This window comes from Sapajus apella, unplaced genomic scaffold (genome assembly GCF_009761245.1).
Source record: "Sapajus apella isolate SASKATOON/1434 unplaced genomic scaffold, GSC_monkey_1.0 scaffold87, whole genome shotgun sequence".
Taxonomy (NCBI): domain Eukaryota; kingdom Metazoa; phylum Chordata; class Mammalia; order Primates; family Cebidae; genus Sapajus; species Sapajus apella.
The window spans coordinates 6,516,181-6,533,488 of NW_022437027.1; the positions used below are offsets into that span (position 1 = coordinate 6,516,181).

The following is a 17,308-nucleotide window of genomic DNA, read 5'->3' on the forward strand; positions in this document are numbered from 1 at the left end:
AAAAAAAAAAAAAAAAAAAAACCATCTTAACTGATGTAACTGGGTGTCTGAGATCTGAGAGTTGGACAGTAGTTTCTAACTCTACCATAGGAGTGAATTATCAAATAAGTTATGGGAAAATTAAATTCCCACATCAGTCCTATAATGTTTCTTACGTAAGGTAATCGTGCTAGGAATAAAAGTGCTAACATTTGAAAACTAAGGAAATGTTGAGATTCCAAAGCAGATGGAGGCTCTGAAAAGTAACAAAGGAAAAGCCAATCCAATCTCAGTGGTAGGAATTTGAGAAGGATTTTCTCAATATAAATAAGATTATCTTTACAACTCCATGTATCATTTGTAATTTTTGCAATCTACATTATGTCATTATTCAGACATGGCACCACTAAAAGCAGAACAAAAAAACCTTGTCCTCCAGGTTATGTTCACAGAAACAAAGGGGACAGAGAAACATACAAGGGTAGGGCAGAAGAATAAATAGATATGAAACTGGAAGACTTCAGGGAGCTGTTTTCACACCCAGCAAGCTTCACAGAATTCAGATATGGGCAAATTCATTGGAGGAGAACAAGAAAATATGACAAGGTATAACTTTTTCAAATAGTAACTGGCCTTGGAAGAGGGAAAGTTACTGAAAGCAATATGAAACAGCTCACTGCTATATTAATAGGACATGAGTGGATTGGAGGGAATTTGTACAATGGACCACTGAAAAGTGCCCTAAGCCATCCCATATCACGGGCAGAACAAAACCCAGATGAAAGAATCCTACTGTCCATGATCCACAGGGGAAAACATCTTTCCAGCTTTTCTAATACCCTGTATTATAGTGTCAATTATCTGATGGTCAAATCTAAATTCTTGCTGCAGTAAAAACTGAATAGTGCATCTGATTGTTATCACAATAAGACACATTATATGCCCTCATGAATACAGAACTCAAAACCATTTTATATGACTGACTGAATTTATTCTCATGATATCCATATGAGGAAGGAGAGAGGCAGACACTTTTTTTTTCATTTTACAAGTAAACAAGCAAAAATGTAAAAGATTAAGTGACTTGACCAATTTCACGAAAAATGTCTTATCTCAGTTCCACGCTCAATCCACTAAGTCCAGCATTTTGAGTGTATTTGGAAGGCAGGAAAGTGAGATTATAATAAAACACTAAGCAGAAAAGGATGAGAGGAGTAGAGAATGTTAATAATGATTTAAAACATAAAATTATTTAAGTAACATTTAAATAAATATTTCTTAAAAGGAGGGAAAAATTACTGTTAAGACCATAATCTATAACTTCAGAAAACTAAAGTAACTCTATCAGATTATCTGAAAAGAAATAATCTCATAACTCTGTTGCTTATGTAGATGCTGGATTCTGAACCATTGATGCAGCACATTATTGTTATCTCTGTTGAAGTATTGCTACGCCTAATTTTTGTTGTTTGCTTTGGGCTTCACATTTTATTTAATATTATTGCAATTAAGAACTTAATTAACAACAAACGATAGTAAAATACCAATGTCAATTACTCAATAGCAATCGAGAACATAAAGTGTCCAGTCTTTATAATGTTGTCTACCAAGAGCTGTCAATAACTCATTTTATTTTTGTGTCTGGGAACATCCAATTCAGACACATTTATCAAGTACCTATTTGATAAATGCTATTTAGCTTTTAATTCCTGAAGTTAAAAGGAATATGTGGCTGCATCTACATATTTGCATCTCAAGCTAACTTCCATTTATCATTATTAAGCACTATCCCTTTTCACTTAAAAAAAATTTCTCTGAGCACTACTGTTGTTTTCAGTTTACTGAAACTTGTTTCTGTTTTCATTGTGCTAGAGTGGAGTTTAGATTAATGCCAAATAAGACTTTAAGAACACATAAGAAAGTGTTATTATTTATTTGGAAATGTGAGTAAGGTTTTTTTGTGTTTTTTTTTAAGTAGAGTAACAGTAGCAATGCCCACACCTAGCACCTGGATCTTTGTTTCTAAATATTTCATTCCCTAGTAATAGGAATGAGGGCAAGGGAAGGGAGGCTAGAATGTTTTCTGCTGCAAAAAGCAATTAAGTACTCAAAGAATGGTGGAGACATGGTGAAGAAAGTAGAAGTTGGCTTGGAGGAGTTTCACTGACTAGATTTGTGATTGTTTGAGCATTAAGAATAATAATGGATGTTATTGATAACAATTGAATAAAAAAAGAAACTATGGGTCTGAAGTGATTCTAAAAAGGAAGAAGGCTGAGCTCCTCATTAAAGAAGAATGCCTACAAACATGTAGAAGGAATGGCGAAATTTGAAAACCAGAACTTTACAATCACCATTGAAATAAGATTATCCACAGATGTTAAAATTTTCACCAGGTGAAAGTTTGTTGGGGAACAGGATATCAAAACAGTGTGAATGTATTACCCCACAGATTACTTACTAAATACAATGAAAACAAGGTGCCTTTCAGTAGGAAATTTGGTGGATACCACTTCATCAAGTGATCAAACTTAGTATCACCAATAACGAGACAAACTGACATATGTAGAAAAGTAATACCATAACATATGATCATCTACATAATATTCTTAGAAATAAATTTAGTTTGAATCTAAAGATGCAGAAACAACAGACAAATTTAGATTGTGGTGCATTCTACCAAACAATTGATATGGACTCTTCAAAAATGTCATTGTCAAGAAGCAAACAAAAACATGTGGTAGAATTATTTTAAAGAAATTAAAGAGGAACATCAACTAAAGGCAGTGTTTGATTCTTAATTGCATCTGTATCGAAAAGAAAAAATCCATAAAAACCATTATTGGGACAATTGGGGAAATGTAAATATGGATTGTTTATTACATAGTATTATTATTTCTATACTAACTTTTTAAAGTGTGAAATGATATTGTGGTTTGTAAGTAAATATCCTGGCTCTCTGGAGATGAATGCTGAAGTGTTTACACATGAATTGTCATTATGTCTGTAAGACAGTTGAAAACAGTTGAGAGAGAAAGAGAAGGGTGGGGTGGGGAAGGAAGAGAGAGAAAGAAAACGTGTAAAACATTAACAATGCTAGATAAAGAGAATATGCATATTTACTGTTCCTATGCCTTCGACTCTTCTACGATTTTTAAATTTTTTAATACAAAACAAGGAAGAAATACATAAAAAGGAGTACAATAACATGAATACACTGACAACTATTATTTAACTTGTGAGAAGTTGTTGACTTTCCAGTGTAATTTAGAGAAGGGGTTACAAGCACAGATGCTGGAGTCAGACTGCTGGGATCCCAGCTATACCACTTGGGAAATGTGTGACCTATGCAGATTACCCAGCTTCTCTCTGCTCTCATCGCCACTTCTTATTTAAAAAGCAGTAAACTCACAAGATTCATAGAGAACTTACTCAGGTTTATTGGGAGGATTAAATAAAAAAACCCAAATACTTAGAACAGTATCCATCTCATTAGCAAAGGCTCAATAAAATGCTAACTGTGATAAGGATTATAAGTATGACAAAGAGGAAACACCCCAGTGTCTAAGACACTGTATTAAAAACTGGGGATATAAAAATGAATAGGAGAGCAAGTTCTCATCCTCAAGCAGGTAAATCCAGTAAGGAGAAACAGAAGTAAACAAAGATGTCTTAATAAGAGATGCATGTTAAGGACACAGAAGAGGCAGTGATTAATTACATAGGTTTAGGAAGGTCAAAAAGGTTTGGAAAAGGCGTAGTGCTAAAAACTTCTTTCAAAAGGGAAATTTAATATATCTCCAAAAGATATATCAAAGATATCTTTCATAATGTAATAATTCACAGAATACAATGAAACACATTATAGTATTTCTTTTAGTTGAAAATTATCATTTTTTTAAAGATATGATACTGTAATTTTGAGCAGGTTTGCTAAGGAATCAGTACAAAAGGCCAGAAAATTTTAATGTAACCATCATCACCTCTTTTGGCAACCAAAATCTCTATGTTTAAAAGAGTCACTGATACATAGCGAGTTGAAGTATACAGCAATTATTTTTAAAATGAAATCAATTTTGTTACTGGGCTTGACTAATATGAAGTCAGAAATTTGTCAGTTCGACCTTCAGGTGTTTTTAGTTTGCTTATTTGGATTTTTAAAAACATGATAATTATTCCAAATTTATCTGATGAAGAACCTTAAATAGAAATTTGAAAACAACTTAAATGCCCATCAATAAAATATTGGTCATGTAAGTGATAGCATAGCAGTCTTTCTGTCCAACATTGTGGACTTCAATCCAGGCATGAAATGTTGTTAGAGGGACCTCACTAACCCATGATTTTGGCATGCCACTCTGTTTCTTATACTCATTCACTGTCTCCTCATCATGTTCATTTAGCTCATTATACTATTTCAAACACTCAGCATGGCATTCAGTACCACATTTCATGATGTGACCCTTGCCTATCCCACTAGCCTCATTTCCAATCACATTCACAAGAATAGCAACTAATTGCAGTTCTAGGAAATACACTTTTGAATAGCTCCACACTTTCACATGGAATGCCATTTTCTCCCCTTGTCTACTGCACTAATGTCTAGACAGACTTCAACACTCAGTTTAACCATTATCACCTCTAAGATTTGCTGAGTTCGTACCCTCCTCAGTGCTTTCATGAGCCTCTGTGCATACTTCTACCATAAATTATATGTATATACAGGTTTACATTTAAATATACATATCTCATATGATATCTTCCTAGTTGTTTTTCTTATCTAGCTCCCTCACTAGGTTTTGACCTCTTTAAACACAAAGTACCTGCTCTGAAGTAGTGTACAGTCTCCTGACAAAGACAGACATGACAGGTGTACAAGGTGTTAAAAGAATACGGAAGAAGGAATTTCAGTTTCTTCAGGGAGGCAGGAGTGGGAAAGATACCAGGAAAAACTTTCAAGAGGAAATGTGAGCTGAATTTTAAAGGATAAGTAGAAATTCATCATGGGAATGGGTGAAGGGCCTTTCACTCAGACTGAGCAGCACAAGAAAAACCAACAGGCATAAAGCAGTAGAGGTCTGGAAATTCAAGTACAGCTCACTGCATCGGGCCCACAGCAAGAAACAATCCTTCACAGATAAGGCACATGTCAGCCTGAAAATCCTTGTACTCAAAGAAACAAGATTCCATCCATAACTGTGAACAGGCAATGGATTGTAAGCAGAAGATGACACAATCAGATTACATATATGTGTTTTCAAGCACATAAACTGATTTCTTTTTAGAATCTTAAGAATTAAGATCTATAATATGTAATAAGGTCATAAGATAGAGAGACAAATATATTCATTTTCCCAGTAAACTGTTTCCTGAAAACCACAATATGTTTATTAAGATTACATCTTGTCCATCTTTTTTCTTAAATCCCTTTTATTAAGTAGAAATGACTAGCTCCTACACCTTCAAAAGTGTACTGAACTGAACTGGATGAGGCACTGGAGAAGCTGTTACACTGGTATAAAGATGTACAAGACACAGTCCCCACCTTCATGAAACCAACAGTCCAGCAAAACAAATAATATAGATCCATAAATAACCACAATACTGTATAGGGCAACGTGAGATGGGCTTCATGCCAGTATTGCCTTCCTCTGTGGGCTTTCAATACTGATACTGAGTGACATGAATACCTAGCTAGAGCTTCATTTTACTGGGATGATATCTGCTATAGTTGGCTAGGATCATGCAGGTAATAGCTTCCTCTCTCTCTCTCTCTCTCTGTCTCTCTCTCTCCCTCATTTGTGTGTGTGTGTGTGTGTGTGTGTGTATTTCTACTGAAACTAAAAAAATTAGCCAGGCATGGTGGCAGGCGCCTGTAATCCCAGCTGCTCAGGAGCCTGAGGCAAGAGAATCGATTGAACCTGAGAGGCGGAGTTTGCAGTGAGCTGAGATCACCCAGCACGCCAGCTTGGGCAACAGAGTGAGACTGTTTTTTATACACACACACACACACACACACACACATAAATACACACACACACACACACACACACACACAGTGTTACATGTAGAGGTTATATAAGTGTTATACGTAGAGGGGGTAGGGATTTCCTGCTGTGAAAATCAGGAAAGCAGACTGGAGAAAGTGGCATTTAGGCAGGGCTCATTTTTAATACATATTAGGACAGAATTCAAACTTAAAAGCTAAATATGCTTGGCTGGGTACAGTGGCCCACACATGTAATCTCAGTACCGTGGAAGGCCAAGACTGAGTCTGGTGGATTGCCTCAGCTCAGGAGTTCAAGACCAGCCTGGGAGAAATGGCTAAACCCCATCTTTACTGAAAAAAGAAAAATTAGACGGGCACGGTGGTGCATGCCTATAATCCCAGCCACTTGGATGGCTAAGGCAGAAGAATTGATTGAACCTGGCAGGCAGAGGCTGCAGTGAGCTGAAATCGCACCATTGTACTCCAGCCTAGGTGATAGAGTGAGACTCTCTCTCTCTCTCTCTCAAAAAAAAAAGTCCTTATTCACTACTAACAATGATTCACTTTTAGTCAAATATTTTCTTAGAATTAGGAGTGGTGATGTAAAACAAAAAAAGACAACCAAAAGGGGGGAAAAAGATAATATGTTTATGTAGGATGACTTTTTCAGCCCTTGATATAAACAAATGTTGAAATATTAGTTGCAGGTCAAAATGGTAAACTGGAAAGATTTTTTTTCAAGAACTTAAAACTATTAGATAACATTTCAGCAGAGGTGGACCATAGATTTTTACCTATCCCACATTCTTCTTCTGTTTAAAGTTGTTCCTCCATGGAGACAGTTGTGGCAATGATTAATGTTGATTGAAGTTGACAAACAAAAAGGAAGGTTCGACTAGGAGGATAGTGGAAAGAAATAAAACCACAACCTGTGTTCTGTTCAGATCTCACCCTGCAATCCAAACACATATCAAGCCTCTCCTCTTCAAAGTCTCACAGGCACTTCAAACTGCACACACCCAAAATTGAAATCATCATCTGCACCTTCTCCTGTGTTCTCTAGCTCACAAAATGATGTCCTAGAGACTTGGGAGTCATCTTGATTACATCTTCTTCACCTTTCACAACCAGCATCACAGATACTACAGCCACCATGTTACTGAATGAATGTGAATGTGAGTATAAACCAGTTACTGAGTCAAATGCTTTGGATTTCTTCATTTGATCCTCATAAAAAATCCTATAAGATAAGACTCTTATCTACATTTTATCAAAAAAGAAGCTGTAACTCAGTTAAGTTTCTCAAAAACACAATTTGTAGTGACAGCAAGTCTGTCTGCCAAACCCATGTGCCCACCACTGCCCTAACACTGTGTGCCTCTCCATTCTTTCTTTTCAGTATCTTTCAATCCCTCTCCTTCTCTTTGCTCCCACTACCACTACTTAAAATGAAGCCTAATTTCTCACCAGATTGCCTTCCTACAGGTCCCAGGCATTTTCACTAAAGGAAGGAAGCCCCACAAGGAAATGAGGCACATGCTTTTCCAAATGGGCCAGCTACTGCAGAGGCCCCAGTTGATAGACTCCTCGCAGCAATGCAGACCTACTGACTTTTCAACCAACCTTTATAACCATGTCTCCTGTGAAACACTGACAACGACATGAATTTCAAACAATGTTAAAACACTCCAAGCAAAACTAAATTCACCTGAGTGCTAGATCTGATCCATTAGCACCAGCTATCCTCTGAAATACTATGTAATTTCTCTCCTTAAAATCTTTACAATGTTCCTCTACAACTTTGCAATTAAGGCTAATCTATTTAACATGGTATCAAAGCCTTTCAGGAGTCAGCCCTTTCCTACTTCTCCCACTGCATCCTTCATCAGATGCCCTTCAAACATATACCCCACATGTTCTGGGTTGAGATTCTTACATTTTTCAAAATGTGCTCCTCCCTCTGGCTCCTAAGCTTCAAATGCATTTTTCTGTGTGCCCCAGATACTTTTCATTTGACTGATTTATCCCTCAGGATTCAGCTGGGCCATCACCACTCCATTACTCCTGCTCTGAGATACTGCCCAAGAGATACTTTCACAGAATCCTATACCAAAACATGCCTTTACCAAAACATGCCTCTTATCCAGTATTGCCTTCCTCTGTGGGCTTTCAATACCGATAGTGAGTGACATGAATGCCTAGAGCTCCATTTTACTGGGATGATATCTGCTGTAGTTGACCCAGGATTATGCAAGTAATAGCTTACTCTTTCTCTCTCTCCCCCACCCCTCGTGTGTGTGTGTGTGTGTGTGTATATATATATATATATATATATTTTTTTTTTTTTTCTACTAAAACTAAAAAAATTAGCCAGGCATGGTGGCAGGTGCCTGTAATACCAGCTGTGTTATATAACACAGTCTTACTCTGTTGCCCAAGCTGTGAGATATATATATATATATATATATATATATATATATATGTTGAATGAATGTATTAACTGAATACCACTGAGTCCATGAAGTCTTCCTCGATCCTCCTCAGCAGGAAACGATTCTTTCCCTGAACTCCCTCAAATCTTTATCCCTACCTTTTTCTATTTAAGAATCATAGAGGAATAAGAGCCAATGAGCTTACTAAATTGAGCTGATTGAAAGTAAGGGTCCCTGTTTTATTCACCTTTGTATCTTCCCAGCACCTAACTTAGCTCCTTACCTCTAGTAAGCTTTCAAATAATTATCAGATAAATCACAGTAACCTTAAATGCTAACGTTCCATAATTCAGTTCCATCTCCCTTCAGTTCATTTTCCAGGTGCAAACACAGTTAGGTAACCAAAACTGTTCCACTCGGAAGTTTATGGGTGGATATTATTAGAGAAATAGAAGAAAAAAAAAGGTTCAGAACCACAGACAGCTATCCCATGAAAGTTTTTTTTATAAATGAATAACTGCAGAAATGTTCTACTTCCAATTGATTATTTCCAAAAGATGATTATGGTAAACAAAATGCATTTGAAAATGTGCTATACCATCTATTCTATGATGGATCCTAGTAGAACTCAGATCAGAGTTTTCCATTTGTTTTCTATATATTGAGCACACACTAATAATAGCAAACATCCATCAAGAACTGTGGAAGGCACCCTACTTATAGCCAGTAAGAATTTTGCAAAGTTAGATTTAAAGATTACAATACTGCTGCTCAGAACAGTTAAAATGTCTAGTTTCTCAGCGGTGATAAGTCATAGGAACAGTTCCTGAACCCAGATATCAGTGACTAAGTGCATATTCTACTCTTTCCTTGGGATTTTCTCCCTAATGTAAGCCATAGCTCTACTAGTCAACACTATACTGCTAGTAACTATAAAATACATATGCTTTAAGTCTCCCTGAATGAAGACATTTCTGAACTTTAATTTCTAGTACTATCAATTTTGTTCCCAAATATTTTTTATTAAAATTCTGCCTTAAAAACAATTTTCATGACGTGATAGTTTCTTCAATCAGTTTAAAGAACATTGTCAGCCCAGGCGTGGTGGCTCATGCCTGTAATCCCAGTACTTTGGGAGGCCGAGGCCAGCAGATCATCTGAGGTCAGGAGTTCAAGACCAGTCTGGCCAACATGGCGAAACCCTGTCTCTACTTAAAATAAAAAGTTAGCCGGGTGTGGTGGAAGGCGCCTGTAATCCCAGATACTCAGGAGCCTGAGGCAGGAGAATCGCTTGAGCCATCTCAGTCATCAGTGAGCTGAGACGGCTCCAGTGCACTCCAGCTTGGGCAACACAGCAAGACTCTGTCTCAAACAAACACAAACTAACAAACAAAAAGAACATTGTCTTCTTAGCACCAATTCCATTAAACATTATAATTCTACATGTTGCACCAAAGATTTCCACTAAAGTGTCATAGGGTTATAAGTGACATTATTTACTGCCAAAAATATCTTAAACAAAGAACACTTGATGTACCTAAAACAAGAGCATAAATACCTATAAGTGATGTGATAACCTTTTATATATTTCATACAATAAAAATATTTCTTACCTGAATTTTTCCATGGAGAATTAATGAATATGAAATACAATTCCCTCAGGTTAATGATAGACTGGTGTTAGTAATTTCATTTGGTGGACTTTGTTTTTATATTTGCTTCTTTAATTATTAAAAACATAAACTGTCCGTTAGGTTAGAATGGAGGTCAATTTATTAGATTCATAAAACAGAAGAAAGGAATTATCAACTGAAAAGGAAAAGTTTAATGTAATAACCGAATTAAAATTAACTTACTATAATTCTATAATTGTCTATGAAATAAGTACATCTCTAAGAAATATAGTTTTCCTAAAAAGATGCAACTCAAAAACACAACTAATGTTTTGTTTATAGCTTCATAGAATTATTTAGAAGATATGCCTTTCAAGACATAGATTAGCCAAAATTATTTCAAGAAATATGTTCATCTAACCTTTGAGCTGGCACCTTATCCTGGCTATTCTCTGCCTTAAGACGTAGAAAGCTGCAAAACAAATGTCCAAAAAAAGAAATTCCAGATCTTTTCTCTGTAAGGAGGCTGGGCTTGGGTATTTATCAACTTGTTACATTCCCGGAGACTTACACATATTCAACTTTCAGTGCTTTTCTGAAACAAAAAAAAAAATCTAGGACATGTTTAAAATAGTAATATTTTAGTCACCATTTTGTTATCAGGAAAACATTTCATAACAAAAATATTAACCAATAATTGAAGTTATGCTATTCTTCTAGTCCAAATTCTAAATTAAAATATTTCAGACCTTCTGTGATGCTGTATTTTCAGATCCAATTTTTCATTTCCAGAATATTAATTTCTGATTCCTAGAGACAGTATCCTTTTATTTAAATGGGAATTGGAAAACACATCTGAAAAAATTTAAACTTTTGATCAATTAGTAAGAAAGGCTAATAGTCTTAAAATTGATATATCTTTACTTACCTGTTTCTTACATACTGTATGTTCCCTTCTCTCTTCAACTTTGGGGAGGAAATATAATTTATTTTTCTTCCCTTCCACAGCATTTTCTTCTTGCATGGCTGCTTTGGTTGTCAATAGCAACAAGAATTACCATGAAAGCACAGCCATTTCACTTGAAGATACATAAATAATCCAGTTTGATGAAAGTAAAGGGAAGAAACTTGGAATGGTACTAATAATGGTCAGTATTTGATCAACCTAGAGATTGTCGAAGAAAAGGGATGATTTTATTCTTCTCTTCTAAATTAATGCCTTTAAAGCATTAAATATTCACTTTAACTTACAATTGTATATTTATTTGTATAATTTGTAAATTTAAAATTAGGTGAATGGGGCCTTCTTTCGGGTAATATAAGAAGAAAAAATTCTAAGTCCAATTTGATTTAACTGAAGCAATAATTTAACTATCGATCCAGAATGATTGCTCTGCATTTTTAAAGACACTAATTACATTTGCTTGTTAGATTTTTTTTTATATTAATTAGGTTTCTACTGTTAATTTGAAGAGAACTCACCATATTTTGATGTTGACACATTCCTTAAATAGAATAATAAAATATATCAGGTACAATCTAAGCAAACAGCTGAAATCAAAGTGTAAATAGCAAATTACATTCTGGATCACACATGTTATGGCTATGGTTATATATGAGAAAGAAAAAATATAAAAGGATACCGTTTCTTTAATACTTTAATTGCCAATTTTGAATCATCAAATTTATCAGGAAAAATACTTTAAATTATTGTAAGCAAAGGGAAAACAACTTAATAAAGAATAGCAAACATCATTATGCTCTAACTAGTTGTATTAGTACCAAAAAGCCAGTTTTGTATAGCTTATTTTACTCTTGTAGTATCTTAAGGTTGGGTCATATTTTTCCTACGTAATATAAATTAGTCTTGAAATACATAGATTTAGTAAGTTTTAGGGTATTAATATATACCTGACTTTAAGATAAAATTTTAGCCAATGTCCTATATTTTTAATTTGCATTTTAAAACTACACAAAACTGCATTTTATGTCAAAGCATATTAAATCTGGAATAGATTACTTCTAGAAAGATTTGGGGATCTATTTTCTATTGAAAGATAAGGAAATTTTTATATGCAACTATCACAATAAATTTTATTCAAGTTGCCAGAAATAAATGCCCTACATGCATTTTTTTTTTTTGCAGTATAAACCCCATCAAGAGATGCACTAAACTAGGATTCATTCATAGCACATAATATTGAAAAATCTGTCTCATTTTCTCTTGACAATCTGTTGCTCTACGGCCATCATCATAAAATGGCCACAGCAGTAAATACAAGCAACAGTCAGCAAAGCTACTCAGTTAGCTTAGAACTCTAGAGCTCTCTCTGACAACTTGCCTAAGAACCCTTGCTTCAGGTCATCTGAAGATTCTTTACTATATGTGGTTGGAATTAATAAGCACTCTGATGATTTTATAAAATTGTGACTCATAAACCAGAGAAACTAAACTATTTCGGGATTATGTTTCTTGCTTGTTAAACACAGGTTTATGGGTTTGGAGCCAGTCCTAAACTTCGGACTGGGTTAGGAAACTGAAGGATAAAAAACCTTAAAGAACTGAGCCTTTAAAAAAAAAATCCAAAGGTATGCCCATCTTCTCATGCAAGTTTCATTTACTGTAAAGGATTATAAAATGTCTAAATATTAGGCCAAGCATAAACTTTGGAAACAAAATAATAAAATGCTACAGACTAAGACTGCTGATGCAGTTACCACATGTCTCAGACTGGAGGCATACAGCCCCTTAAGCAAGCATGACACATGCACTTTGTTAAAGGTGATAAATGCCAGGTACATGCATAAAAGGGAAAGGACCTCCCTGACACACTACTTCTGCCTCCCAACCCTAATCATCAGCTAAAAAATGTAATAACTCCTTAATTTTCATGCTATATTTTTCGTTGTCAAAAACTCTGAGGTTAGCCTGCAAACTCTTCACAGATGACTACGTAACTTTGTACATTTATAACACCAACATCCAGGACAACAGATCCTATGGACAAGTTAAGTAGCATTTTGGATGATCCCAACTTTCAATACACTACTTTATAACTATTAAAGATATAAAAGAATTCATCCAACCTCAACACGAGATTAACAAACAGAATATTTAGCAAGTCTATACATTATTTCTTCATAATTTTATACTTTTCTCCTAAAAAGTAATTGTTTCAAAAATCACTTCTGCCTTAGTTAAGAAATAAAACCAGACATCATAATGTCTTAATTCTTGGCCATACATAGACACCAAGACACAATCTTTTAATTCTGCAGTGATTTTAAAACTCAACCCAAGAGACAAGAGACCCCGAAATCACCATTATCTATGTGAAACACCATAAAATATTTCTATAATCACGTAAACTTGGAATAATTTGTCCAATAGAAACTATTACCATAGTTAGTACATACAAGATCAACTCTAAACACCCAAATATACTAAAAAATACAACTAAGAATAAGCTGTGATTTGTGTTTTTCTATTATCAATAGCTTTGCTATTTGTTGGTATATAAATATTTGGCAGATAATTACCAAGTACCTACAAAATCTTAACACTAAAATAAAATAGGAGGTACCAAATGCTTTGGAACAATATTTTGGTGGGAAGTTTACATTTGGAAAGTCTGTCCATGGAGTTTGTTTCTGAAATTTCACAACATACACCTTTGACCATTTAGGGGCTTACTTTAGAAACTGAATTTGAGAACTTTGATTTATGAAAGTAAGGCTAAAGGTTTTTGAAAATCAACATGGTTTTTGGCAAAGTAAGCATAAATCCAAAATTCCTAATTGTGTTTTCCTTTTACATATATTACCACAAATGTAAACTGTGATGACATAGTTCCTAAAATTTCAGAGTAAGTCAGTAGCATCCACAAAGGCAACCCTAACCTTGTGATCTGATAATGTTACAGCAAAGTAATGCTAGTTCTGGAGAATTTATATTATTAATCTATAAAATAGTTAAAAAGATATTGATTAAATGAAGTGTTTGGTTTTAAAATTTTGTTAAATCTTAACTCAACATGCAAATCACCCTTGCAAAATCCTTAGTCTCAAATTTGCACTCCCCTGGCATCTAGTATCTACCAAAGCTAATATATGGCAGAAAATGAAGGCTCCTAATAAAATATAATCAGAAAAAAACCTCTTTGCTCTCCAAAACAACTACTATATTCTAAAGCTAAGAAATCATTTTGATTATTCATATCTTTTTTCCTCCCATCAGAGTTAAGAATAACTAGTTGATTTAAAAGTATTTCAGCAGGCTAAGTTTAAAGTAAAATTATTCCAAAAATTTATAAAATAATATGGAATGAAAAACTATTTTACCACACATCATAATACTTTATCACGTCTAGTCTGTAATATAATCCCTCATTCTGGCTTTATTAGAAATTTTATTAGGAATTCTAAATTCTATTATGGCCATAATTGTTTAATTATGTATCAGTAGTAATTATGTAATAAAATCAGAAAACATAAAAAGAAGTCAGTGAATTAAAATAAAAAATTATTTGTATTTGATGTCATTTAACTGAATTCTTTACCTTATAAGAAACCAATTTTTAAATAACTGGTATATTTTACACCTAATTTGTCCTGGCAGGTTCCCAGGGATGCACTGTCAATAACATTAGGGCTATGCTACTAGTATTTTTCTATGGTTGTAGAAGGTGATGAATACAATTTGAATTTTTTTCAAGCCAAATTATCTTGACTAAATCTTTGAGGACTGATCATTTGTTTGTTCCCATGAAGACACAGAAAACCTTGGCCCTGACAATGCTAACTTTCTCAGCTCCCCACATGGTGACATAGGGTGACAATTCAGATAGGTAGATTCTTGGTTGATGCCAGTCTCTGCAGAAAAGGCAATTGAAAACCTCTTTGCTCCTCCCAAGGGGATACGACCATTACTGGATTGCTACCCTTTCAGAATATGCATTAAGCCATCTTTTTAAAATCACTATTTCCTTTTTTTGAGAAAGAAAAAAAATCCTGGAGTACTAGGAGAAAGAAATACGAGGAGCACATGTGTATCACGATCTCAGGTTCTATTGCCGAGGGCTTCAAGAGCACATGAGAATCAGCCCTTCCGTACACCTCAGTGAAAAGATGACTTAGGTTTGGGTATGGGATGTTGGTATGCAGAGTATTTCTTACAGACTCTGCTTTGAGTCTACTCAGGTCTAAGCAACTTACCTAAATCAGTGCTTATAAATCCAGGTTAATTAAGAAAACAGTTAAGGTTACTTTGACTCCCCAGCACACCTACAGCAATCAGGAACTTTGGGGGAAATAAGCACTGGTGAGGGATTCTGTTGTTCCTGGGTTCACTGGTCCATATCCATGTATCAACATCAGTAGGGTAAATGATTCCTGGAAGCAATGTTCTTGCCTTTCCTTCTTATTCCAAGCCATAATTGGCATGGAAATGAATAAGTATATAGCAAAATGGTGATGCATTGATATATTTCTATCCAATGGATATAGAATTGATATTTAAAAATCTCCCACTAATTTCTTTGCAGACCCTCCTTACACTGGGGTCTACGGGGCACCTATCCATGCTCTATTCACAATGTCTTTGGATATCAAATCCATCAGTTGATTACTCATCCTCAAAATATATAGGCTTAAAAAAGAAAGAAAAAATGAACTGGCCTTTAATCTGTTAAATAATACAGCAAACTTTAGAACACTGTTAGTGATCCTAACCTGAAGCTATCTTGTCTAACCTGGAGCTGTCCATCCAAAGCCTTATACAGTTCACCCATCACAGCTAGATATTCTGGGCTGGATCCAGCTGAACTGTCAGAAAGCTATGTGCATAGATAATGCTTCTTAAGCTATGTATAGAACAGCTTTCTGTGAACTGTACTTTTAGAGCAAGGGTCTCATCTTATGTTGAAGGATCTTCTATGAAAAGCTTTTCAAAAACCACCACTGGCTTCATGATAGGAATGTTGCTGTGGGTCCTTCTACTCCATCATTCATTCCCACTCTGTAAAGGGACACATGAAAGTCTTCCTTCAGAAATACATGCAGGAAAACCATAATTTCTTCCAAATAACTGGTTTGCTTTTCCCCTAACAGACAACACAAATTAAATCAGAAATAACATCTTTTACCTTTGGCTACCAGAAGCTAATAGCCAAATTGCAGGACATATTTAGGATCCTATGGCTTACATATCTTCATTTAAAAAATTCTCCTCCTAATCTTTTCATTTTCCTCCGTTTTCCTCCAAGTAGCCCTTGTTAATTCTATTTCCTCGTTTTATTGCATGAATTCCTAGAAGCTACTTTATATACTTTCCCAAACAAAATAGGGCATAAACAAATAGAAATAGAGAAATCAATTTAATTTATCTTTTAAGGTACCTTCCAAGGAATCAAAAATAGAAGGTGCCTGAAAAGAAGGCTTCTACTTTGTAATATTAGCCATGATTTACTCTCCTTTACATTAATATTTAACTTAAGAAAATTTGTAACAATAAAATTAAAGCACTTCAATTATTATATTAATATAGAAATCAAATGTCTTTAGATATGTCCTCCATATCTAAAGGTGTAAAACAGTGATGAAGTTATATGCAGATACTGATTGCAGCATGTTATGTAAAAACAAAATACTGAAAATCACTCAAATGTACATAAATAGGGGATTGTTTAATTAATTATAGTACATTCATTCCTGTAATGGCATACTATATAGCTATTTAAAAGAATGAGTGAGGTTTAAATAAACTGATAAGGACTGCTTTCCAAAATGTAGTGTTACATAAAAAAAAAGTCAAGATACAGAATCGTTTGTACTTCATGACATCATTTATGAAAAAGGGAAATTTTGAAGAAGTTAAGAAATCTCTACGAGGATCAATAGGTAACGGTGGTAGCCTGTTGGGAGTTGGAACTAGGTGTCAGGAAAACAGGAAAGTTAGAAATACTTACCTTTACTGCCATCTTGCTCTTAGTCTGTGTCTTTTTGATTTTTCACTTAAGCATGCATTTCTTATTTTTTAAAAGGAGACAACTGAAGTATATAATTGGGATAAGGATTAAAATAACTAATAGAAAATATATGCCCCTATGGTTTTAAGGATACTACAAAAAGTACTTTGGTACAAAAATGTCTTACTATTTCCTCAAAATCTTTTTATTGTAACAGGTGTCCCCAAAATGGTATTCAGATCTCAGAATTCTACATATTCCTCCTTAATAGGTCGTGGGTCTAGGGGAAAAAAAGCCCACACTATATACAAAGGTATAAAAATTATGGCT

General features: G+C 34.6%; 1 protein-coding gene and 1 long non-coding RNA gene across 6 annotated transcripts in view; both read right to left on the reverse strand.

The window, feature by feature from the left end:
- NPNT (nephronectin) overlaps positions 1–17,308 on the reverse strand; it is a 75,867-nt gene that overhangs the window by 47,608 nt on the left and 10,951 nt on the right. For 3 of the 5 annotated variants that reach the window (XM_032254857.1, XM_032254860.1, XM_032254855.1), the window contains exon 3: positions 10,435–10,485. The exons of the other annotated variants lie outside the window; for them this stretch is intronic. In XM_032254857.1, the coding sequence (XP_032110748.1) occupies positions 10,435–10,485 (51 nt within the window). The remainder of the gene's footprint in view (positions 1–10,434; positions 10,486–17,308) is intronic. 5 annotated transcript variants of the gene reach the window in all.
- Positions 4,145–8,293, reverse strand: LOC116534455. The gene is made up of 2 exons (XR_004261724.1): positions 8,255–8,293; positions 4,145–5,751 (listed from the first exon to the last, which is right to left on the reverse strand). It is a non-coding gene; the product is annotated as an uncharacterized LOC116534455 (long non-coding RNA).